The 27,531-nt window shown below is 42.0% G+C and overlaps 1 protein-coding gene across 1 annotated transcript in view; it reads left to right on the top strand.

Moving 5' to 3' along the window:
- klf12b (Kruppel like factor 12b) overlaps positions 1 to 27,531 on the top strand; it is a 94,681-nt gene that overhangs the window by 38,758 nt on the left and 28,392 nt on the right. Inside the window, exons 2-3 of the mRNA XM_061724655.1 lie at positions 1,898 to 1,980; positions 25,099 to 25,663. Coding sequence (XP_061580639.1) covers positions 1,915 to 1,980; positions 25,099 to 25,663 — 631 coding nt within the window. The 5' untranslated portion in view covers positions 1,898 to 1,914. The remainder of the gene's footprint in view (positions 1 to 1,897; positions 1,981 to 25,098; positions 25,664 to 27,531) is intronic.

Here is a 27,531-nt window from a genome sequence, read left to right on the forward strand (position 1 = left end):
TGCAAGCGTTATTTTATTTGCAAAGCGTTTATTATATTTGCAGCGTTTCTTTTATTTGCAGCAGCGTTTCTTTTTATTTGCAGCGTTTATTTTATTTGCAGCGGGGTTTGTTTTTATTTGCAGCGTTTCTTTTATTTGCAGTGGCGTTTGTTTTTATTTGCAGCGTTTATTTTATTTGCAGCGGGGTTTGTTTTTATTTGCAGCGTTTCTTTTATTTGCAGTGGCGTTTGTTTTTATTTGCAGCGTTTATTTTATTTGCAAAGCGTTTATTTTATTTGCAGCCCGCGTTTCTTTTTATTTGCAGCGTTTCTTTTATTTACAGCGGCGTTTGTTTTATTTGCAAAGCGTTTATTTTATTTGCAGCAGGGTTTATTTTAATTGCAGCGGGGTTTCTTTATATTTGCAGCATTTCTTTTATTTTCAGCGGCGTTTCTTTTTATTTGCAGCGTTTCTTTAATTTGCAACGGCGTTTGTTTCTGTTTGCAGCGTTTATTTTATTTGCAAAGCGTTTATTTTATTTGCAGCGGGGTTTCTTTATATTTGCAGCGTTTCTTTTATTTGCAGCGGTGTTTGTTTTTATTTGGAGTGTTTATTTTATTTGCAGCGGCGTTTATTTTATTTGCAAGCGTTATTTTATTTGCAAAGCGTTTATTATATTTGCAGCGTTTCTTTTATTTGCAGCAGCGTTTCTTTTTATTTGCAGCGTTTATTTTATTTGCAGCGGGGTTTGTTTTTATTTGCAGCGTTTCTTTTATTTGCAGTGGCGTTTCTTTTTATTTGCAGCGTTTATTTTATTTGCAAAGCGTTTATTTTATTTGCAGCCGCGTTTCTTTTTATTTGCAGCGTTTCTTTTATTTACAGCGGCGTTTGTTTTATTTGCAAAGCATTTATTTTATTTGCAGCAGGGTTTATTTTAATTGCAGCGGGGTTTCTTTATATTTGCAGCATTTCTTTTATTTTCAGCGGGGTTTCTTTATATTTGCAGCGTTTCTTTAATTTGCAGCGGCGTTTGTTTCTGTTTGCAGCGTTACTTTTATTTTCAGCAATGGCGGGTCTCGGCCACCGTAGTTTCTGCCGCTGCAACGACGGGGCCACGGGCCCCCCCGGGCCCCCCCGGGCCCCCCCGGCCACCGGTGCCAGCAGAGGAGAGTAACAGAGATGTTTAGAGCCCATTTGCCTCGCTTGCATTCCTCCATGTAGTGCTGCTAAAATAATAAGAGGGAGGGTTACCTCAGGTCGGCCCCAGCTGAGGATACGGAACATGCATTGTTTTCATTGGCTCCATTGGCGAGTATCACTCTTAAAGCCACAGCGCGGAGCGGCCGAGACGCTTCTCCCCGCTTTACTGACGCGCCGTGGCCTAAACCATGAGTGCATGTGGGGAAACCAAGTTTTACGTGTCCCGCCTGGGCCGTTAAACGTACAAATCAAAGGTTTGGGCACCTCTGCCTGCTGCAAAACCAGCCAGGAGTTGGTCGCGTAAAGACTAATCACGAGGAAGTCTCGTGGCACATTTTCACTAAACAAGTTTTTTTGTGTTTGTTTGAGAGGAAACTGGTTTGGAATACAAAACCCGCCGTGTTTGTATTCCAGGGAAGGTGTTAAGAGGATTGTGTTCAGTATTATTAAGAAAAGCTCGCAGCATCCCACCAGGATACTGAGAATTATGAAGAGGGAGTCGTGCTGCGCTCCCTCTCTCTGTCTCTCCGAGTTTGTGTGCATCTCTTGTCTGACGGGTCTGAAACATCGATTCACGTCTATTTAAAACGGGTTCACGTCTCGGCGGGTACAAGCACAACATTGTAAGACGTCCGTGCGTGGATAAGCGAGTGTGGGACCTGCTTAGTCATGCTAAAAAACAAACCGTCTCACACCTCCTCTTGTGTTCCCTTCGCAGGCCGTCTAAGAAACAGGATGTTAATGCTTGACGGAATGCCTGCAGTCCGAGTCAAAGCCGAGCCCCTGGAATCAGAACAAGGGGTAAGAGAGGAGTTGTTTTCCAGACAATTCCCTTTTTTTTTCTCCCCCCCTCCCCTTCTTTCCTTCTTTCCTTCTTTCCTCCTCCCGGCGATGGGCTGATAATCACTCCCAGGCCTCGGCCAGCGAGTGACTGAGAGAGTGAGTTGTGGGGGCTGAGAGGAGAGGTTGGAGAGGATGGTAGTGAGCAGGATGGAGAGACCTCGGAGGGGTGGAGGGGTTTAGGGGGGGGCACAGCTGGAGCAGGAATGCAGTGGGGTCTTTCAGGGAGGTGACAGGGGCCAGCAGAGTCCACCCTGGGGTGGGGGCGGGTGGGGGGGCACAGATGTGGGAGGGTTACATGGGAACCCATGAATCTGATTCATGTCTGTCTGCTGCTCCACGGCTCCGTTTCCCAGCATCCTTCGCTCTTCGCCGCCGGGCGAGTGCACGTGAATATCTGCCTCGTGCACGTGAATATCTGACTCGTGCACGTGAATATCTGACTCGTGCACGGACGCACAAATACACAGGAACACGGAAGGCCAAGATCCTCTGCAGCTACCGCTACTATAATACCGCTACTATAATACCGCTACTATAATACCGCTACTATAATACCGCTACTATTAGCCCTCGCTGGACTGAGGACTCACTAGTCCTCAGACGCCACACTGTAACGTGTTTTGAGGGCGACGCCCTCAAAACACATTTACAGGGCGACGCCCTCAAAACGCTGGCAGGGGCGACGCCCTTAAAACGATCTCAGAGATGACGCCCTTAATGCTAGCAGGGGCAACGCCCAGAAAACTTTTAAAGAGGCGACGCCCCTTAAAACGCTGGCAGGGGCGACGCCCTTAAAACGATCTCAGAGATGACGCCCTTAATGCTAGCAGGGGAAACGCCCAGAAAACTTTTAAAGAGGCGACGCCCCTTAAAACGCTGGCAGGGGCGACGCCCTTAAAACGATCTCAGAGATGACGCCCTTAAAACTCCCGGAAGGGGCGACGCCCTTAAAACGCTGGCAGAGGTGACGCCTCTCAAAACGCTAGCGCTAAAGAGGCAACACCCTCAAAACGCTCTCATAGGCGATGCCCTAAAGCGCTTTCAGGGGCAACACCCTTAAAACGCTTTCAGGGGCGACGCCCTTAAAACGATCTCAGAGATGACGCCCCTTAAAACTCCCGGAAGGGGCGACGCCCTTAAAACGCTGGCAGAGTCGACGCCCCTCAAAACGCTCACTTAGGCGATGCCCTCAAAATGCTGATAGGGGGGACGCCCTTAAAACGATCTCAGAGATGACGCCCTTAAAACTCCCGCAGGGGCGACGCCCTTAAAACACGTTTAGAGAGGCAACGCCCCTTAAAAACCCTGGGAGGGGCGACGCCCTTAAAACGCTCGCAGGGTGACGCCCTTAAAGCACTTTCAGGGGCGACGCCCTTCAAAACACCAGTGGAAGCTACTCCCTCAAAACGCTGGCGGAGGCGACGCCCTTAAAACGATCCAGAGATGACGCCCCTTAAAACTCCCGGAAGGGGTGACGCCCTTAAAGCACTGGCAGAGTCGACGCCCCTCAAAACGCTCGCTTAGGCGATGCCCTCAAAATGCGTTTACAGAGGCGACGCCTTCAAAACGCTGGTAGGGGGGACGCCCTTAGAACGATCTCAGAGATGACGCCCTTAAAACTCCCGCAGGGGCGACGCCCTTAAAACCCTCGCAGAAGCGACGCCCTTAAAACGCTAGCCAGGGTAAAACTTTTAAATAGGCGATGCCCTTAAAACGATCTCATAGGCGACGCCCTTAAAACTTTTAAAGAGGCGTCGCTCTAAAAACGCTAGCAGGGGCAACGCCCTTAAAACGCTCGCAGGGTGACGCCCTCAAAACGCTCACATGGGCGACGCCCTTAAAGCACTTTCGGGGGCGACGCCCTTCAAAACACCAGTGGAAGCTACTCCCTCAAAACACTGGCGGAGGCAACACCCTTAAAACGCAGGAAGAATTGACGCCTTCATGGCACCCTTACAGAAGCAACACCCTTAAATCCCTGGCAGAGATGAAGCCCTTAAAGCCCTTGGAGGGGCGACGCACTTAAAATGCTAGCAGGGACAACGCCCAGAAAACATTTAAAGAGGCGACGCCCCTCAAAATGCTTGCTTAGGCGACACCCTCGAAACACACTGGCAAAGGCGACGCCTTCAAAACGCTGGCAGAGGCAACACCCTTGAAACTTTTAAAGAGGCGACGCCCTTAAAACGATCTCATAGGCGACGCCCTTAAAACTTTTAAACAGGCGGCACTCTTTAAACGCTCGCAGGGTGATGCCCTCACGTTTTTAGTGCGTCGCAGGGGCGACGCCCTTAAAACGCTCACAAAGGCGACGCCCTTAAAGTGCTCGGAAAAGCGACACCCTAAAAACGCTGGCAGGATGACGCCCTAAAAATGCTAGCAGAGGTGACGCTCTTAAAACATTTAAAGAGGCGACGCCCTTAAAACACACTCATAGGCGATGCCCTTAAAACACGCTAGCGGAGGCAACACCCTTTAAGCGCTTTGAGGGGCGACTCCATTAAAACGCTAGCAGGGGCAACGCCATTAAAACCTTTAAAGAGGCGACGCCCAGAAAAGGCGACGCCCTCAAAACGCTGGCAGGGTCGACACCCTCAAAACGCTCTCATAGGCGACGCCCTTAAAATGCTCGCAGAGGCGACGCCCTTAAAACTTTTACAGAGGTGACTCCCTTACAAACATGCACGGTAACTGGCACCAAACTCCTGGCGTTCTAACTCTTCCAGCGAAGCAGACGCTAACTCTGAAGTCGTCTCAGATGTTCAGCTGGATAAACCCAGGCCACGGTACCGCCGCCGCCGTGCCTCACAGATTCTGCCTAGTTCTTTTTCTGGAGTTCAGTTTTCGCCTCTACAAACGATTCGCTTGTTGATTAAACCAAAGTAGTTTGTAGTATCCTGGTTACCGTCTCACCCACCCAGAAAACAGTGTTTCCATCCGATGTTTACTGAACCGAGACGATGCGTCCTTCTCTTCCTCCCTGCAGTTCTGTCATGCACGCGCTGATGTGATGCTGCTCTTATCATTAACTCGTGAACCCCAGACGTGGATCAATGTTCCTTAAATAACAGGTTCCCCCTCGTGCCTTGATTGGAAACACCTGCCTCCAAAGTCACTTTCAGATGGACGGCTAAACATAGCAGCTCACATACTTCTGTTCTGCCGCTCGTGTCTTCCAATACTGCGTCATTCTCCTTGATACGTGCAACACCGAGTACATTTCTACGTAGTTTATTTGAATTTGGTACTTATGTACTTTAAGGACCTATGTTAAAATATTGATAATGTAAAAAAAAAAAATATATATATATTAATAATATATATATATATATATATATATATATATATATATATATATATATATATATATATATATATATATACATATTATTATTTTTTTTATTAATATATATATTTAATTTATTAATTTTTTAACATATATATTTATATTATATATTAAAAATGCATATATATACAGTATATATATATTTATAAATATATATATATATATATATATATATATATATATATATATATATATATATATATATATATATATATATATATACATATATATATATAAATATATACATGTGTATATGCCTTAGATTTTTACAAACATGGTATTAACCATTAATATATATGCCAATTGTTTATTTGAATTTGGTCCTTATGTACTTTAAGGACCTGTGTTAAAATCTTTATACCGTTAAAAAAAAAAATTAATAAATTAAAAAAAAAAAAATATATATATATATATATATATAAATAAATAAATATAATAAATATATATGATATATTAAAATATATATTATATATTAAAAATGCATATATATATATATATATATATATATATATATATATATATATATATATATACTTATATATATATATATATAAATATACTATTTTTTTAGTTCTATTTTACTGTATTTTTTTTAATTTTTCATACTTATAATTTCTTTTTATCGTTTATTTAGTCTGAGTTCATGCTGTATCTTATCTTTTATCTTATCTTATCTTATCTTATCTTAATGTAGTTAAAAACACACGTCCACAGACGTCACTCCGCCCTCGTGCTCTGCAGAGTATCATTTTATTTTAGAGTTTACGGGTCAGTGAAATGACCGTGTCAGGTTTAATGGAGGACCTGAGAGGTTCTGGTGGCCCGGTTTCAGTACCAGCGCTCTTCGCTCTCCTGTACCTCCAAATAAAAGTGCTCTTGTTATGTTGGAGCGGTTGCTAGGCTACAGGCGCCGTGCAGCGCCGTGTCGCTGCCACAGCTGTGTGCAGCCGGTGCAGGCTACTTCATATTTCTAATCATGATGAATTAGTGTTCCCTTACTACTTATAGCCATTAATAACATATCAATTATATTTTTTACCCACACTTTCCCACAAAAGAGCCTTTTTGTGTGTTTGACTTTCTGCAGAAATCAGCCTGAAAGCATTAATAAGTGATGGATAAGTAGCAGCTGCTGATAACCCGTCACGCTAAACGCTAAAGTCTTGACAGTTTCTTTTCATGAACGGACATTGTACATTGTATCATCTGGTGTAAAATATAATAAAGAAACGTCTCGTAATGTGCAGCGTTGTACAGTGATATAAACATCGTATATAAATATAGTCAGATAAAAATCACATTACCGTTCCCGCTGTATGTTTAAAGGTATAGTCTGTAATGTTATTCAAAAACATCTATTGTTATACTGGGTGAAATGGTCCTTCCATCCTGAGAGTAGCCAGTGAATAATGTGTTCAGAAAAAGGAAAGAAAAAAATCTGACTTCTCTGACAGCTTTAATCCTGTAAAAACAATCTGTTTTTTGCGCACCGAATGGCACGGATTGGTCAGAGGACCAGAGGATTGGCAGGGGGGAAAGAACCAATCAGATGCCTTCATTTTAAGTAATTTTTTTTTATATTTATAAAAAAATAAAATTATAAAAAAATAAAGGATCCCCATAACTTTGATTGGGTGGGCAGGACGCACGTTTGGGTGGGCACAGCCCACCCCTGCCCCCCCTAAAACCAGCCTTGCTTACAGGCGAATGAGACATGGGGTAGTTTTGTTGAAAATGTGCTGTCCAAAATGTCCTGGAAAACTCGACTCCTGCAAATGCGCGTTCCCCAAAGTTTGTGGGGGCGTGGCTTTGGACGGATCGCTGACGGGAGGGGGGGGAGGGGGCGGGGCTTAGAGGAGGGGGCGGGGCTTAGAGGAGGGGCCACTTTCAAATCTTGCTAGCTCTACAACATTACTGACTATACCTTTAAACCATGGATGTAAACACTGTGGTTCAGTCAGAGCGCCCCCTGCAGGTTTGGAGCACTTCCGGTTGTAGTGACCGGTTATGAAGCGTTTTTCTTTTGAAGATGGTTTTTGTTTTATATCGTTTTGTGCTTTGCATCGTTTCTCTATTTGCAGCGTTTGATGATGCTGCATTTGTCTTTGTTTTTTGCAGCACGTTTTTTCATTTGCACCACGTTCCTCTTTTTGTTCCTCGTTTTGAGTTTGTGAATTTGAATCGTTTCTGTACTTGAAGCCGTTTTCCTTAACTGAGACGCATTAGGCCGTTGCAGTGCGTAAGCAGGTACATCTCATTCTTACAATGGCAAGAATTACGTTTCTATACGGTCAAAACGTACAAAGACCGGGTCAAATACAGGATTACAAAAAGTAATCTGTAACAATTCGTACGCTGAATTAAACCAATTTGACAATTCTACGTCACAATGCCTGTTTCCAGGTCTTATTTCACACAACTGACGAGAATTAAGTTTCTATACGGTCAAAACGTACAAAGACCGGATCAATGGCAAGAATTACGTTTAAATAGAGGGAACGTTCATGACGTCACAGATGCGACTTCACAGCGGGTTTTTAATCTCGACATTTCGACTTTTTTCACGAAATTCTGACTATTTCCTCGACATTTTGACTTTTTTGTCAAGATTGTACTTCAACATTAATTTCGACATTTCTAATGTTTTTCTCAAAATTTGGACTTTTTTTCTCGACATTTCGACTTTTCTCGAAATTTTGACTTTTTTCTCGACATTTCGCCTTTCGCCATTTTCCTTCATTCTAAGGCTTTTTTGCGGCTCCAGACATATTTGTTTATTGTGTTTTTGGTCCAATGTGGCTCTTTCAACATTTTGGGTTGCCGACCCCTGATCTATACGGTCAAAACGTACAAAGACCGGGTCAAATACAGTATTACAAAAGTAATCTGTGCCGATCCTGTACGGTGAATCAGCAGGATTGGAGGACCAGGGCCGAGAGGCAGCAGGTGGTTTTACCCTGCGGGTGTTTTCTGCCCTCCGTCGGGGCTCGGGGCGTTTTGGGCGAGTTGTTTCTGCGCCGCTACCTAACCTATGGGGGTTAAACTGACGTCAGCCTCAGACAGGATGTGAGCGCTTGCAGCCCACACGGCTTTGAAGTTGCAGCGAGATCCAAATCTCGCCCCAGCAGACTCGGCTTCCCCTTCAGATGGCAGACGGAGACAGACAGTTTAGACTGCTGCAGAAATGTGGTCTTCATTTGGGTGGCGCGGGGCCAAGGGCTTGCTGGAAATGGTCCGCCTCGTTAGACGACTCGCCTGCGAGGGGCTGGAAAATCTGCCCCGCTTAACCGGCATCCCCTAATAAAGACAACGCGGGAGGACGGAGGCAGGCGGGTCGAGCTCGTCTCGATGTGTGTCAGGGATCGAGGAGGTGGAGGTGGATGGAGTTTTCCGTCTCTGCTGGTTGAGGCCGGTTTAGAAAAAACCCCACTCCAGAAGATTCAACAGTTTCTGGTTTTGCATAGTTGTGATGTTTTGATCTTGCACATGTGTTACGAAAGGGGGCCGGAGCGGATTATCATTTTAACAGGTTGCAGTCGCTGTTTTTCAACAGCTCAGATGATTCTGACAGCGACAGAGGAAGACGAGCATCTAAAGGCCAAAACAGGCCTTTAAGTTCACAACCTGAGTGACGTCTTCAGAGTTATATTGTGGATGTTTTTTGGACACTTTGTGTCGGAGAACATTAGTAAACAACCCAAACCTCAGTTAAGGTTAAGACGTTTGATGTCACATCAAGAATCTAGATCATAGATTTCTACTGACAAAAATGCAAATATTAGATAAATGGTTACAATATAATTAGTGATGCACCGATTGTTCGGTAACCGAAATTGTTCGGCCGAAAATTGCAAAAAAACACTTTTGGTGTTCGGTCGAATAAGTGGGGAAAACAAACGAACAAGTGTTTATAATTATTTTCGGTTTCGGCCACAAATTTTCATTTCGGTGCATCACTAAATATAATTGTCTAAACTGATGGCGAGGAACGTTGGTTATTAGCCCTCCCTTCGTTGGAGCCTTGATTGGTCCTTCACTCGTCTCTCTCCGTCTTCCTTCGCTCCAAACATCGTGGACATGGCCTCGTAGTAAAGTAGCCGCTCTGGGCTGACTCCTCTCTGACGCCGTTTGCTTCAAGGGAACTACTTTAAGTGATTTAGAGCTAAACTCCTAAGACATGGGTGATACCTCCATATCATGCAGGCTTGCCTGCGTAAGAGTGAGAGCCACAACACACAAATGATGTTTGGGGTCTTTTTAATCTATCTCCCAGTTAGAGTTATATTGTGGATGTTTTTTGGACACTTTGTGTCGGAGAACATTAGTAAAAACCCAAACCTCAGTTAAGGTTAATCCTCAGACGTTTGGTGCATGATTGACCAGCTAGCTTTTCTTTAGAGTTGTCTCAACTAGTTGAACCTAGTGAAGACGACAGGCCGACATGGTGTCAACAAGATGGGGGTGGGGGGGAGGGTGAAACCATTCAGGCATTTTCTTTCATTTAAAAACCTGATGCTAGCTTGTTGAACTTGTTGCCGCGGCAACGACCTACACAAACGCTCCGATCTGCAAATGATCAAAGAAAGAATCCTCTAATCTCCACTTTGCAACTCATGAATAGGCATTAACACAAAGTATAGACGTCTGGTCCAGAACCAGTGTAACGTTTATCGGCCATCCAAGAATATATTTGTTTTTTTTCTGTTTTCCCAGGAGAGAGCATTTTGGGAGGTTTTTTATTATTATTATTATTATTATTATTATTATTATTATTATTATTATTATTATTATTATTATTATTATTATTATTATTATTATTGTAGGAAAAGGGTGGATATATATATATATATATATATATATATATATATATATATATATATATATATATATATATATATATATATATACATATATATATATATATATATATATATATGTATATATATATATATATATATATATATATATATATATATATATATATCTATATATATATATATATATACATACAGTATATATGCGTGTGTGTTAGATATGTCTTTATCATCTTTTTCAAAAATGCGTTTATCTACATAAAATGACTCAAAACTCTAAGATATACTGTACATTTGAAGTGGAAAGTCATGAAAATGCAGGAGGTTATCTCAGGGCTGATTGATTATCATAAGGCTGATCAGTTATCTTAGGGCTTATTGGTTATCTCAGGGCTGATTGAATATCTCAAGGGCTGATTGATTATTATAGGACTTATCAGTAATCTCAGGGTTTATCAATTATCATAAGGCTGATTGATTATTTTAGGGCTGATAAAACTCGGTATGGGCGTTTTACAATGTCTGAAAAGGACAAGCTGTGTGAGGAGAAAATACCCCGAGGAGGAATGTTAGAAAAAAAATGTCAACACAACGAAGCTGAAAGGACATTTGAAAGTTTCTCAAGTCAAGGACTATATAAAGAACAGGAGGTGTAGCAACGCCGCTAACTCACCTGTAACAGAGACCTATAAACAACAGCAGCATAAGCAAGAAAAATAAAGATCTACATCGTAACGTAATTAATTCATCAGCCTTGATCATCAGCCGTTTGTCGTAGCAGACATCGGGTTTACACGCGTCTAGGGTTGCCACCTTTCAGAAATAGAAATAAGGGACGCCCTGATTTCAGCAGCGCAGGAGCCAAAAAAAAAGCCTCAAAACTTCTAAACTGAATAAAAATGTGTTTATTTTATATGAAAAAACAAAATGCTTTGATTAAAAGTTTAAAGTGCTTTAATAGCATTGAACTTTCATGACTGTAGAGACAGACAACCATATAACAACTGAAATATCCTCCTATGTTACGTACGTCCACATCAGCCCAGATGTAGAATATAGATACAGGTGAAGAATATGGTGTAAAAGTTAATTTATTTCAATAATTCAACTAGAATATGGTGTAAAAGTTAATTTATTTCAATAATTCAACTAGAATATGGTGTAAAAGTTAACTTATTTCAATAATTCAACTAGAATATGGTGTAAAGGTTCATTTATTTCAATAATTCAACTAAAATATGGTGTAAAAGTTAATGAAAATACGGTACAAATCGTGTCCCGTATTAGTTCAATACGGGACGCAACATTTTTTTCTCAAATAAAGGACAATTCCTTATTTTACGGGACGGGTGGCAACCCTACACGCGTCGTTAGCAGCTTGGATCCGCGGTACGCGCTGCTACGTTGTAATTAATTCACTGATGAAATCCCGTCGGAGTTATACCAAACTATAATCAGTCACACATCCAACCCCTAACCCTCACTAACCCTCACCCAGGACGACAGTCGTGTCAGTCGCTTCACGAGTGACATTTGGATTCTACTGTGAAGAGTTTTGCTTCACTCACACACAGCGGATGCTATCGCTAAAGCTTTCGCAAAACTCGATCAATTCATAATTCCTTTATTCCTTTTTTCTCAGGAAAACTAAGGTTTATAGTTTACAACTTGTATCAACTCTAAGAGGGTGACATGTCTGCTGTTGTCTGTGTTGGTGCACATGTTGTACATAATTATTACCACAGGAAAGATTAAGTTATTAAGCTACACTTACTCTTTGTAAGCCGAGTCTAAATCATCTCTAAGTCTCTAGACGGTAAAATATTGCGTATTGCACATCAGCCTGCAATAAAACAGACAATTCATGATACTTTCTCATCTCCTCATTTTTATACGTAATTATACGATGTCAGTGTTGTAAATGAGACAACAATATTGACAGATTTATGGATTTCACGCTGTGATCGGTGATCGTCAGATACTGATTTTGGAGATCGGTGATCGGCCCTCAGAATCCTGATCGGTGCATCTCTACTTCCCAGATTTATCCATGTCGTGATTTCTGTCACACAAGGAAAAACAAAGGACTTAAAAGCCGCGTGAACCAAACATAATAGGAAACACTTGCAAAACACTTAGAGCGTTTGATTACAGAGAGTGTGAAGACACTCCAGGAACAAACACACACGTGTGTGTGTGTGTGTGTGTGTGTGTGTGTGTGTGTGTGTGTGTGTGTGTGTGTGTGTGTGTGTGTGTGTGTGTGTCAGGAGAGTGATGAGTGAATGCAAGACAGGTGGGAATCACAGCCTACGTTTCCATGCATCAATAACCCTTTTCTAAGCGGAATATTAGCAATAACCCGGTTGTAAACACCAATAACCCCTTTGAAAAACCGGAATTTGCTCATATTCCGGTTTTTCTATCCCGAATATTGGGTCATGTAAACACCAAACGGAATATCCCCATCAAAAGGAACAGGAATTTGTTTTCTGTGCATGTTCTGTTCACAAGGAATCCTGGTCTATAGAGTCCAGGAAGTTCTTCTAAACACGGAGAAACAAGACCAGGGGCCTGTACTACGAAGCGGGATTTGGGGTTAGCGAGGTAACTTCAGGTTTAACCCTGGGTTTTCAGGACTACGACGGTGGTTCACTTCTCACCGGGGTACATCGCCATGGTAACTTATGCTGAACCGCTAACCTGCTCCGGAGCAGGTTATGTTCGAGATACAGATCGCCGGGTATAAAAGCACCGCCCACTGACCAATCAGCTCTCTTGGAAAATGGCATGCCCTTTCAAAGAGAATCCAGTGGAGCTCGGTGCGCGGATCGTGAGAGGATCCCTCCGATCTTCTTCTTGTCATTTTTTTTCTCTGTTTGCTGCAAGTATTGTCAATGGTATTTCATTGTGCTTTTGTATACTGATATCATCCTAAAACAGAGAGTGATAGAAACACTAAAGCCTTGTACTTGTTGTACTTCTAAGATATGAAAGTGAGCCTACTTACCGCTTTGAATTATGTTTTTATATTTATTTTTTATTTGCTCCCAATTGTCATACACACCATACGAATACATCTAAGCAACACATGCATTTAACAGAATAGACAACTGTAATTATAGTCAGATCTACTTATGCCCTAATGATGGGGCAGTGATGTTTATATCCCTATGAACTTACGCATTTATACAGTCAGCGATCTTTTGCCAGCTGTCTTTCCTGCATTTTGCAGCTGCAACTGTGTTGCTTTTTGCCTGTATTCTATGCCTATACTCATCATATTTCCGTAAAATTATTGTTTGCTCTTCGCTACTGAAATAAGCGGCTCTGACAGCGGACTTCTCCATGCTTGCGATTGGTCATGCGCTGAAAACACCGCCCCTTTTATGTGCACGCGCTCATATCCAGATTGGAGAAACCTGGGTTGATATACCGAGTTGATAACCACCGTCGTGTGACCGCTTAGCGTGATTGCAATTGTCCGGGTTAGTGAATCTGGATAAGGAAAAGATATCCTGGGTATGTTGAACTTGCTTCGTAGTACAGGCCCCTGGAGGAGACTAATCACTTCATAAATGTAATGAAGGATATGAACATTTCTGCATTTGTAGATGGTAGAAAGTACCGGGATAGAAGATTTACAAGAAGGTGAGAGAAAAGTTGGTTGAAGCAGCTTTTGTAGGAACGCCAGACCAGATCAAGCTCCGCTGGAAGACGCTGGACTGGAAGACTCAAAAATACGCTGGTTATTGTTGTTGTTGTGGATTTGGACACAGGAAGAAGAAGCAGAAATGACGGTAATTGCATCATCACGTTCTCCGCGCGTCGCTGGTTTGATCCAGATATCCTGAATGATTAATTACCATGGAAACGGAATATTCTGAATGTTTCAGTAAACGGAATATTGACCTTAACCAGAATTTTGACTGCATGGAAACATTGACTACGTTTACATGCAGTCAAAATTCGGGTTATTGCTAATATTCCGGTTTTAAAAGGGTTATTGATGCATGTAAACAGAGTCACAGACAGGTAGCAGCATCAACCTGGATGCACAGGAACAAAAAACGGTTTTCAAAATAAAAGAGAGAAAAGCTACAAATGATGACACGTTTCAGGACTGGATCATAGTCAGGGACCGTTTCCTGGGTCTGAAAACAACACTCAACAGAGTCGGTTGACATGTGTTTAAACAGCAGAGAAAAACTGTAAAGACGGCGCGTCTGCAGCGATGAAGTGATTAATCAGCTGAACTCTCACCGAGGAAGACGATATTTCCAAAACATTGACATGAGCCCCGGCGGATCTAATGCTTTCAAAGCCTCGGGGCGGCAATCGCTCCAGGCGACTACGACACACGTGCTCGGCAGAAAACGCAAACACAAAGAGCTGGTGTGTTAATGCAGCTGGAAGGCTGCCCGAGGCCGTGAGAGGAGGGCGAGCGGCGGCGAGGGCGACGTCTCATCGTCTCATCACCAGCTCCCGCTTTCACTAGCGCTGGATTTGGAATTCCTTTTGAAAAGGAAAAAAGCCAGATCTGACCCCCAGACGACGTGCCGTCATCAACGCCGGCCGGCGAGCACAGTGTGCACACTTGAAAGGAGGGAAGTGTTGGTGGATATTCTTCATAATTGAAAAGAAAATTAAAAGCAGAACTCAAATCTAGTATTAAAAAAAACGACTCTAGTGAATTCTGACGGGAATGTAAATTCGTTTTTGTTTATTCCGAACATGTATAAAAAAAAAGAAAAAAGATGAGAAAACAAATACAGGTGGGCATTCCACCACATAAAGACAAAAAAACATCAAAACACATATTTCAGTTACATGTTCTAAAAGGAGTGGGAGGAAGTTTAAACTTATTTAATCCCTCCCCCTTTCCACAACTAAACATACAGGACTGTCTCAGAAAATTAGAATATTGTGATAAAGTTCTTTATTTTCTGTAATGCAATTAAAAAAAAAAAAAAATTTCATACATTCTGGATTCATTACAAATCAACAGAAATATTGCAAGCCTTTTATTATTTTAATATTGCTGATTATGGCTTACAGTTTAAGATTCCCACAATATTCAAATTTTCTGAGACAGTCCTGTAAATTATATGTCTGTATTAATTTTTTGTACTATACACTAATTTGTGTAAATATATATCATTTTTACAAAAATAACCTGTTTAATACAAGATGTATGCTCTATCATAAATATAATATAACTATGATATAACTATGATATAACTATGATATAAATATACGTATATCTAAGTATATAAACATACAAAGACAACATGACAGAATAGCAGAACACACGCAGTTCATACACTCGTCATGGTTGTTAATTAAAAATCACCCCAAAGCCGGTTTATGAAATATTATATTTACACTTTTTCAGTAGTTCAGATAAGATCCAGTTTAGGCAAGTTTATTTGTATAGCACTGTAGCAGGGCGAGTGCTACGGGGGCCCGACCGACAGGATAGAGAGGACACGGAGTTTAGTGCAGAACCCTTTATTGGCAAAACTTCCAACCTGCAGCCACTGCCTCCCGGCCGGTCGGCTGCAGCGCCGCCAGCGCTGCCGCGGCGAACCTCAGGCGGGGTGCCGGGGTGGGCCACTCCGCGGGTCCCGTCGCGGCCCGCAGCTTCTGCCTCCCGGCCTCTCAGCTGCGGCGCCGCCAGCCCCTCCCGCGCTGCTGCAGCGAACCTCCGGCGTGGCGCAGGGGTGGGTCGCTCCGCGGCCACGAGCGCTTCCAGCCTCGCCAGCTGCTGCTCGCCCTGGTAACGGAGCAGGGCGGCCAGGTCCGCCATGGCATGGGCGAGCGCGTCCAGGGCCCGCTCCGTGCCTCCCTTCTCCATCCCGTCGGGCCCCACGTTGGGCGCCAGTGTAGCAGTGTGAGTGCTAAGGGGCCCGACCGACAGGATAGAGAGGACACGGAGTTTAGTGCAGAACCCTTTATTGGCAAAACTTCCAACACACCGCCACACGTGCACAAGCACCTTCTCCAACAGCCCTTCAGCTTCAGCTTCAGTCTCAGTCTTATAAGGCTGGCAGGGTGGAGAGGCTGACGGGCCACACCTGTGTCCCGTCAGCCTGAGTGGCTGCAGCTCCTCCACCCTGCCACACGCACATTTCAATACAAGGTAATTCAAAGTGCTTTACATCAACATTAAAAGTGACAAGACACAATTAAACAGTAAATGACAAATACAATGAAATAAAATGATAAGAAAAGAGGTAAAATAATAAAAAGCACAAGTTGTTAAACAGTAAGGGCAGTAGAGTACAGCAGGTAAGTATTTAATTTAAAAGTACGCTTCAGTAAACAGTAATGTTTTTAGCCCTGATTTAAAGGAGCTGACAGTTTGTTTGTTTATTTATTTTGGTCATTTCCAAAATAAGAATTAAAATACAAAAGAAATGAAAGAAAAGAAAACAACGAATAAACATGAAGTTAATGATAATATTGCATTAGACCAAAATATATCAACAAAACAGGACCAGAAAGGTGTAGAAAGCTAACATAATAACAAAACAACAAATAAAATTAAATTAAATTATAACAAAAGAGGTAAGATAATAAAAAGCACAAGTTGTTAAAGAGTCCAGCAGGTTCATCTCATTCTAAAATGGCAAGAATTACGTTTCTATACGGTCAAAACGTACAAAGACCGGGTCAAATACAGGATTACAAAAGAAATCTGTGCTGATTCGTGCAGTGAATCAAACCAATTTGACAATTCTACGTCACAATGCCTGCATTTAGGGCTTATCCATAACTTTGCGCAGTTTTCAAAAATCATAAGTATTTAATTTAAGAGTCGCTTAAATAACAAATAGTTTAAACGGTGTCAGTCGTCGGCCCGGTTGTTTTTCTACCTCACAAGGGTCGACTGTCACTGACGTACAATTACATGAAAAATAAAAAGAGGTTGATTTTGTTGCCTCTAACGATATTTGTGTGCACGGATTAAGGACTTTAAAATAGCATTTTCACCTCAGAAGCCGAGCGTTTAGTTTGTTCTGCAGCGTCAGCTGATCCGGATCAGCTGCTTTTCCTTCACAGCTGCTGCAGCTTCACTTCATTAGCTGTTTATCAGCGGCTGACGGCGGAAAGGCCACCATAACAATGCAGGAACTGACCTCTGACCCCGACACGTCCGGCTGTAATCGCCACCCTCGTTGTGTTTCTGGGTTCATCTAATTACTGTCCACATCTTTGTAACAGCAGGTCAGTTTTCTCTCCAGACTCTGATTCAGTTTTTCTTTGCTCTGATTCACCGAGGGTGACCTTTGATAGCTTATAAAAAGCTTATAAAAAGCTCTTTTTCAGCCATTGTAACTTAATAACCGGTGGCTATAAATGCTCAACTTTCAGAGGACGAAAGATCGAGCTGCTCGGACAGAATGTTGTTTTAATCAGAGCAGAAAAGGAGGAGGATTCTCTCTCCATTCTCTCTCCACAGAGACACGTCATTGCCATTGTTATGATAGATAGATAGATAGATAGATAGATAGATAGATAGATAGATAGATAGATAGATAGATAGATAGATAGATAGATAGATAGATAGATAGATAGATAGATAGATAGATAGATAGATAGATAGATAGATAGATAGATAGATAGAATATTTGTCTTATTTCTAGTTAAAATGTCTCATTTTTAATCAAAAAATCTCAATACATTTAAAACAAGAGTCATTACCAGAAAAATAACTTGTTATTTGACAATTTTCACTTGTTTCAAGTAAATTTTCACTTGAAATAAGTAGAAAAATCTGCCAGTGGGACAAGATTTATCTTCTTATTACAAGCAAAACAATCTTGTTCCATTGGCAGATTTTTCTACTTATTTCAAGTGAAAATCTACTTGAAACAGGTGAAAATTGTTGTTTTCTCCAGTGATGAGTCTTGTTTTAAGTGTAATGGGATTTGTTTGACTAAAAATTAGACATTTTAACCTGAAATAAGACAAATATTCTGAAAATTTCACTTGAAATATGTAGAAAAATCTAATTCAATTCAGGTTCGAGTCAAATAGTTAAAAAGGATTTGTGCTTTACTTGTGTTTTTTTTCAATCATGACTTTTACTTTTACTTCACTACATTTAAAAGTTAAAAAATACAATTTAATTTTGTTACTTTGACATTTGCCGCCTCGTTACTCGTGACAAATTAAAATAATCAAAGAATTATATTTTGCAAGAAAGACAGTTTATTTTTGGTTTGTATTCTATAGCACATTTCATTCACCTGAAAGTGAAATAAAAAAAACAAGGGAAGGATCATTTTTGGTTGTGTTGCTTCTTTTCATGCGTACTATAAAATACTTTTACTTTTGATACTTGAGTATATTTTTTCAAAAGATACTTTTGATACTTACACTGCAAAAACTCAAAATCTTACCAGGAATATTTGTCTTATTTCTAGTTAAAATGTCTCATTTTTAGTCAAAAAAATCTCATTACACTTAAAACAAGAGTCATTACCAGAAAAATAACTTGTTATTTGACAATTTTCACCTGTTTCAAGTCAATTTCCACTTGAAATAAGTAGAAAAATCTGCCAGTGGGACAAGATTTATCTTCTTATTACAAGCAAAAAAATATTGTTCCACTGGCAGATTTTTCTACTTATTTCAAGTGAAAATCTACTTGAAACAGGTGAAAATTGTTGTTTTTTCCAGTGATGAGTCTTGTTTTAAGTGTAATGAGATTTTTTGACTAAAAATGAGACATTTTAACTGGAAATAAGACAAATATTCCTGTTAAGATTTTGAGTTTTTGCAGTGATAGCGCTGAAGAGGAGGATGATTTTCTCTCCACAGAGACACGTTGCCATTGTTATGGCTTTTATTATTTTATTACAGGCTGCTGATAAAAGCCTCGATCATCGTGATGTCAGTCCCAGGAATAGCCGAGCTATGAGGAGGCTGAGATGAACCTGAACTCGGCGGAGCGTGAATCTTGACCTGACACGCCTGAACCCGGGCTGAACCCGGGCTGACTCTGGGCTGAACCTGAACCCGGGCTGAACCCGGGCTGAACCCGGCCTGAACCCGGCCTGAACCCGGCCTGAACCTGAACCCGGCCTGAACCCGGCCTGAACCCGGCCTGAACCCGGCCTGAACCTGAACCCGAGGCCCCGAGGTCGCCACAGGACGGATTTCACAGGCCGGGATTTATGTTTTTTAGCCGAGCAGGAGCTGTGCTCTGAAACGTTCACTATTCGCCTCAGATCAAGTCTTAGCGTTACATTAGAGGAATAAAAGAGAGCTTGTTTGTGAGGAATTACCCTGCAAACACATTTTCACCAACTTCAAACTTAAGGCTGAAATATGCTTCTGCGTCACACCAACGCAGAGCACACGCCGCAGCCGTGACGCCGTGCTGAACCTTCAGACTTCTCCGTCACTCCATTTGGTCGCGGTGCAGTACCCCCCGCGACCGCTAGTTAGCGATCTTTTTCTGAACGGTTTATCCGACTTTTTCCGGTCACAGTGAATCAAAGAAATAAGGACAACTATTGTGCAAAAAACCAAAACAAAAAAAATCACATATAAACGAAGAAAAGAGCCCTGGAAGTTCACGACTGCTTCAAACCGGAAACCGGAAATGCTTTGCTCCCAAGCAAACCAATCACAGCCCTCTCCGTCTGCGTGTGGTCTGCGTCGCCTCGACGCGTAGTTACAATTTTCGGGAGGTGACGTCAGTGACAGCGCAGGTGACGGCGTGTGGTCTGCGTCGACCCAAACCACACGCCGTAGGCACGGCGTCGTTTTGACGCAGAACCATATTTCAGCCTTTACTGTGAGAAAGTGAGCAACCCCTCCCCTTCTCACCATCACGGACTTTTATTTAATGTGTGTAGCAGAGTGGAGGATTGGGCGTGGTCTGCGGGGGAGCAGCACACAGGTGTGCCTGGTTCTGCTGATTGGGCCCACCTGTGTCCAATCAACCTCTCCACCCTGCCTGGGTTTATAAACAGCAGCTGCATACCAGAAGGGGGGTCTGCTGAGTGGAGGAAGCTTGTTGAGAGGCTATGCCCCATTGTGCCATTTTTCAGAATACTGATTTTTTCCTTCCGCCTGTATGTCTGTGCTTTTACATACAATAAAAAGCCTTATTTTTTGGCATTCGACGCTCTGCGAGGTCTCCTTTACGCCTCATCACCCAGGTCCAGTTTGCCTTGTCCCCTCGTACGTGGGGAGTGCAGAGGGGACAGCTCTCTTCCTTGCCAAACCACTGGTGGAGGTTTCTGGGGCATGGCAAGGTGTCATAGGTTTCCCTGAGCAGAAAGCTGAGTCTGGCTTGAGGATTCTTCCACAGGTCGGCCCAGCTAAGGGGTCTCTTGATGCTGCCCTCCCACGTGGTCCATCTTCCTTGGCTAACTTGCGACACAGCCTTGATGGTGTACTGCTCCTGATTCGCCCATGACACTTCCTCCACAACCATGGCTCTCCGTTCCCTCTTCGTGGCCTTGGACCACAAGCGCAGGGACTCACCCCATCCAAGCCCCGCTCTCCCTGCTTGCGTCCGGCCGACTGTCTCCTGGTGTTGGAGTCTTCCAATGGCCCTGGCGACCTCTGGGCCAGCTTGCCACTTCCGACCTGTTCGTACAAGTGCACTCCTCACAGTGGGATCCGAGGATTCTTTCAGTTCGAGGACCAACCTCGCCTTTTCCCATTTTTTTTTTGCTTTCTTGTCTTGTTTGTTTTGTCCTGTTGTTGTGTTATTGTTGTCTTGTTGGATCGCTACAGGGTGGGTGGGGGCGGCAGGTGATTTAAAGGTGTTTTTTATACATATCTGTAAAACATTTCACTTCTGTCCTGACGAAGGCCAGTTTGGCTGAAACGCGTAGACACACTTTTAATAGATTAGCCATGCACCAATAAAGGCATTTTATTAATCGTACCCTCATGAGTGCCTCAGTTCTCTGTCTACAACATTTTATGGATCTCCCCGACTGAAGAACAACTTAGGGATACACTTTTTTGTAAATACCCAAGCAGCACTCCATGCACCACATTCCTGTCTGTGTTTTCTATACAATTGCGTCCATAATTGTTTGATTTAATTGTATGCATCAACAAAATAATAAAAAAGCAGTTGATCGCAAAAAAAGTGAGCTTGTTTCTGGAAGCCTCAGCTGTGACTTTGGGATGGTTTCTTTACTTGACTAGTAAAAGTGTGGCTTGTTCTTGGTCCCCGGTGGTCGTGACTGTCGCTCAGCTGTGAGAGACTCCAACACTCGCAGTCGTTCATCATGAACACGGCCAGTCGAGATCAGCGCCATCGCACCTAGCTCGGGTGTGGAGCTCCGCTTGAGCGAGTCTGTTATGCCTTCGTGTCGTCCTCTCTAAGTGAACCGGTCCCTGAAGCTTGCAGGCAGATGGATGGATGGATGGACACCCAGGACGCCCCGTTGGGGAGTCCTGGGTGTCCCAGGAGACGTGGGAGACTCTCTAAGCCACCAGCGCCGGCCTCACCAGGCCCATCTCTCGCTGAGAGACGGAGGGAGACAGTCAGTCAGGAAATTGAGCCCACATGATGTTTTTCCACCGTCACAGAAGAGATTTAGGAGAGAGAGATGCTCGGGGAGCCAAGAGAGCTGTTTGAGTGGGAGTCATGGAAAACAGGAGGACGAGGGAGAGAGAGCAGCCCACGCTGGTAGAAACAGAAAGAACGAGTGTGAGAGACACAGGCTTTACTCCTCGTTTCAAACTGAATATCATTTCATGTATTCTTCTCACATCTCCATCTCTTTGGTTCCTCTTTATTTACTGTGTCACAGATTAATACGACCTGGAAACAGGCATTGTGGTGTACAATTGTCAAATTGGTTTAATTCACCGTACGAATTGTTACAGATTACTTTTGTAATACTGTATTTGACCCGGTCTTTGTACGTTTTGACCGTATAGAAACGTAATTATTGCCATTGTAAGAATGAGATGAACCTGCTGGATCTACTGCCCTTACTGACTAACAACTGCTGCTTTTTATTATTTTACCTCTTTTCTTATCATTTTATTTCATTTTATTTGTTATTTACTGTTTAATTGTGTCTTTTAATTAGAATACAAATCAGAATCAGCTTTATTGGCCAAGTTTGAACATTGGCCGACAAGGAATTTGACTCCGGTTATTTCGCTTACTGTACCAAGATTTAAAAATGGCAAACAGTAAATAAACAAATGTGGCACTTATCGACATATATACAATTAAAAAACTGAAAGGTGCAGCAGTATGAGGTAGACATGATTATTGTTGGAAGGTGCATTGTTACAGCATGTGATAGTGTTATTATAATTAGTGTTATTATTAGGACCCGAGCACTGACAGTCCTATTGTATCTGTAGGAAATGGTTTTCTCGTTTTTATTTTTCTTCCAACGAAAGGAGGGCCTTTTTTCCCCCTAAATGTTCCCCAAAAGTCACCAAATTTTGCACCAAGCCATACCTGGTGAAAAATTTGATATTTCATGGTTTGCATTAATGGGCGTGGCCTAATGGCTCAACAGCGCCCCGTAGAAAACTTTGTGCCTCAAGCCCCACAATACGGTTTGACGTACATGCACGAAAATCGGTACACACCTGTATCATGTCACAACTTAAAGAAAGGTCTCTTGGCGCCATGGCCCAAACCCAACAGGAAGTCGGCCATTTTGAATTGATTGTTTAATTTTGGCGCAATTTATGCCATTTCTTCGGCCGTTTCTTTGCCCGAACCGTAACGTGCACCCAGGTGTGTTATACATCAAAATGTGCGTCTCCATCCTGCGACGACCCACATTACTTTTCTCAGTCAAAAGCGTTACCGTGGTGATGATGGACGCCAAAAAGCGCCCCCCCCCCCCTTCTTCTGATTGGTCCATATTTCATAGATCCTATTTTCTGCCAAAAATTTTGAATGGTTTGACATAAAGACTCGTGGGCGGTGTCATCGGACTCGGTATTGAGTCCTTGAACATAATTGGTGCAAATTAGCCCCGCCCCTTCTTCTGATTGGTCCATATTTGATAGTTCCTACTTTCTGCCATAACTTTTGAATGGTTTGATATAGAGAGTCATGGCTGGTTTCATCCACTAAATGTCCAGGCCTGAAGAATCTACATCAAGTCATACAAGCTTCCACTGCAGCCTGAACGTGCACAAGGGTGGAGGACCGTTCATCGCTGCTTGCAGCTTTAATTGTTATTGTTATGGTTATTGCACGGTGATTGATTTCTCTGAGTCTCTATTAATTGTGAGAGTTCATTAGAGCAACAGCTTGGGGGATGAAACTGTCCTTGGAGTTCAAACAGAGTGGGTGAGGGGTCTGCAGAGATTCGACCTGCCCGTTTCCTGGTCCTGGACCGGTACAGGTCCTGGATAGATGGGTGGTTAGTCCCAATTATCCTCTCCACAGACCTAATGGTCCGTTGCAGTCTGTTCTGTCTAGTTTGGTGGATCTGAACCAGACAGTGATGGACGTGCAGAGAACAGACTGTATGATGGAGAGTAGAAGGTTCAGCAGCTGCTGTGGTTAAACTTCCTGAGCTGACGATGTTGATGTAGAGTAGGGATGGCGGTATGGACTAAAAAATTTCTCACAATAATTTCTGGCATTTATCCCAATAACGATAAAAATGACGATAAAAAAAAATACCAATTCAACTCCACCTTTTTAACTATAAATCTATCACCACATTCAGTCTTTGGAGCCAAATCACTGCTCTAAAAGATACTAAATACTAAACTACACCAATGGGAATTTATCGTTTTTCTTTCTTTCTTTCTTTCTTTCTTTCTTTCTTTCTTTCTTTCTTTCTTTCTTTCTTTCTTTCTTTCTTTCTTTCTTTCTTCTTTCTTTCTTTCTTTCTTTCTTTCTTTCTTTCTTTCTTTCTTTCTTTCTTTCCTCTTTCTTTTCTTTCTTTCTTTCTTTCTTTCTTTCTTTCTTTCTTTCTTTTTTCTTTTCTTTCTTTCTTTTCTTTCTTTCTTTCTTTCTTTCTTTTCTCTTTTCTTTTTCTTTCTTTCTTTCTTTCTTTCTTTTCTCTTTCTTTTCTTTCTTTCTTACTTTTCTCTTTTCTTTTTCTTTCTTTCTTTCTTTCTTTTCTCTTTCTTTTCTTTCTTTCTTTTTTTCTTTCTTTTCTCTTTCTTTCTATCTTTCTTTCTTTTTTCTTTCTTTCTTTTCTTTCTTTCTTTCTATCTTTCTTTCTTTTTTCTTTCTTTTCTTTCTTTTTTCTTTCTTTTCTTTATTTCTTTCTTTTCTCTTTCTTTCTTTCTTTTCTTTCTTTCTTTCTTTCTTTTCTCTTTCTTTCTTTCTTTCTTTTCTATTTCTTTCTTTCTTTTCTTTTTCTTTTCTTTCTTTGTTTCTTTCTTTTCTCTTTCTTTTCTTTCTTTTCTTTTTCCTTTCTTTCTTTCTTCCTTTTTTTCTTTTTTTCTTTCTTTCTTTCTTTCTTTCTTTTTTTCTCTTTCTTTCTTTCTTTCTTTCTTTTCTCTTTCTTTTCTTTCTTTCTTTCTTTCTTTCTTTCTTTCTTCCTTTTTTTCTTTTTTTCTTTCTTTTTTTCTTTTCTATTTCTTTTTTTCTTTCTTTCTTTCTTTCAAGCTCATATCTTCCTTCCTTCCTTCCTTCACGTACGTTGTGTGTGGATTTAACACAGAACCATAAACCCAACTTTACACAAAAACGTCATCGACGGGAATTTAACATTTTTACCGCGAGATGACAAATTCTTACCGTGGGGAATTTTTTTGACGGTTTATCGTGAACTGTAAAATATCACCCATTCCTAATGTAAAGCACTTTGAATTACCTTGTGTTGAATTGTGCTATACAAATAAACTTGCCTTGCCTAAATGTGTTTTTATGAGAATGTGTTTTTATGAGACTGAAATGACAAACATGTAACATCGATGCTTCTTTTTCTCCCACAGTCACCCAAAGTGCGCCGTTATTCTGCGATGGACGGCGTCCCCTTCTTCCTCAGCAGAGTGAAAGCCGAGCCGCCGGAGGACCTGCTAGCGCACGACCTGCACTTCCACACGCAGACCGAACCCGTGGACCTGTCAATCAACAAGCCCCGCCCATCCTCCTCCTCCTCCTCCTGCACGCCGGCCGCCACCTCGTCGGCCTCGTCCCCGCTCCGCTCCGCCTTCTCCCCGTCCTCCCTGTCGTCCTCCCTGTCGTCCTCCCTGTCGTCGTCCTCCTCCTCGTCCTCGTCCTCCCCGTCGGTCATCACCTCGGCCTCGTCGGTGCTCACGCCCGGGAGAGGGGTCAGAGGTCAGCCGTATTTGCACATCCTGCAGTCGGTGCCGCCGCCTCCGTCCAGCCCTCTCGGCCTGCGAGGCGGAGCGGGGAAGCTCTCCGGCCACGTGCACCGCATCCCAGTGGTGGTGCAGTCTCTGCCGCTCATGTACACCACGGCCGTTCGATCCCCCTCCAGCCTCAGCAGCGCCATCATGCTACCTCTGCTGGAAGAGGCCAAAGGCCAGGGCAAAGGTGAGGCTCTTCCCCTTCCATATTCATGATTTACGCTGCCTGCAAACTTCCCCTTCAACCTGATTCACAGTTATGTTCTTCTGGAGCTTCGATATGCATGAGCTGCTTCTTAAAAACAATAAACATTTGAACGATTTATAACATATTAGGTCATTGTGAACGTAGAAAAGTGAGTGGTTCTAAAGAGATACAGCCGGGAGGAACATCTTGTGATTATTTCAGTTGATCAGCAACATGTCCATGACATCATCGGGTATGAAACACATCCTAATCCTAATTCCTAAAGATCGATTTTTTTCATCATTACATTACAACCTTTGGTATTTTTTTGTTTATGCGATCGACTGTACTCATAGATTTAGCAATAACTTAGTAAAAGTAAGAACTTTTAAATGTAGTGAAGTAAAAGTAAAAGTCCTGATTGAAAAAAAACACAAGTAAAGTACAAATCCTCAAAAAAACTACAAACTACTTCACTACAAAAAAGTAGTATAACAAAGTACATCTACTTGGTTAATATACACCTCTGCCCTTCCTGGCACGGTGAATTTTTTTAGCCCCTTTTTTTGTGAGTGAAACGATTTTTTAACTATTTGACTTGAACCTGAATGGAATTAGATGCGTATTTTTGAATGACATGAACACATGGAAAACAAATTATTATCAAGATATTCACTTTACTACAAAATAACTAAATTAACTGAATGAAATGAGTAGCTACTGTATCTTTCTTAAACAGAAATCTGTCCTGCTTAACTTAAAATTGTATAAATGAATATAAAACAATAGAAAGAAAGCAGAACATCCGTTCTGTAATCGTGCACATTTTTAGTCTAATAACAAAAGTGCAAATAGAAAGTCTGTAGAAAACTTGTAAACATGTTTGTGCCTCAAAGGCCATGACTGTAGCTACAGTTGGAGTAAAACAGAAAAACATAACTTATGAACTCAACAGCTCAATGCCATTTTCCATTGTTATTTTATGACTATTTTTTGACTCTCACAGTAACAGAGGGAATGCGCATGACGTCACAGATGCGACTTCACAGCGGAAAGACTGAGTGTCAGAAAGACTGAGTGTCAGAAAGACTGAGTGTCAGAAAGACTGAGTGTCAGAAAGACTGAGTGTCAGAAAGACTGAGTGTCAGCGTAAACTTTCAGTTTGAGCAACTGGAAAACATCTAAAATGGGAAAAGAGCTGTTGTGCGATCGACTGTACTCATAGATTTAGCAAGAAATCAGAGTTATTGTTTTACAGACTGCCGAAAAATAATCTTAAAAGAGACAAATGGATCGCTGCAATTCACAGAAACAACTGGATTCCAGACACCGAAACGTGGATTTGTGGTTCCCATTTTGTATCAGGTAATGTTGGATTTTTGGGTAGCTAACGTTAAACGGTCAAATCATAAAGTTCGGTGTCCTCATCACTTTAATTTCTCCAACAAATCCTGGCTTGAAGTCGGACCAAGCGTCAAGACTTTTGTAAGCCTTCAAGATTTGCGTCGTGTATTTCCCCGGCGTAGAAATTAAGTACATATAAATATCAGGAAACTGGATTCATGGCCAAATATTAATGTCCATGGACCACTGGTTCTTGGTAACTGTACCAAATATTAATGTCCATGGACCACTGGTTCTTGGTAACTGTACCAAATATTAATGTCCATGGACCACTGGTTCTTGGTAACTGTACCAAATATTAATGTCCATGGACCACTGGTTCTTGATAACTGTACCAAATATTAATGTCCATGAACCACTGGTTCTTGGTAACTGTACCAAATATTAATGTCCATGGACCACTGGTTCTTGGTAACTGTACCAAATATTAATGTCCATGGACCACTGGTTCTTGGTAACTGTAC

This window comes from Cololabis saira, chromosome 6 (genome assembly GCF_033807715.1).
Source record: "Cololabis saira isolate AMF1-May2022 chromosome 6, fColSai1.1, whole genome shotgun sequence".
Classification (NCBI taxonomy): domain Eukaryota; kingdom Metazoa; phylum Chordata; class Actinopteri; order Beloniformes; family Belonidae; genus Cololabis; species Cololabis saira.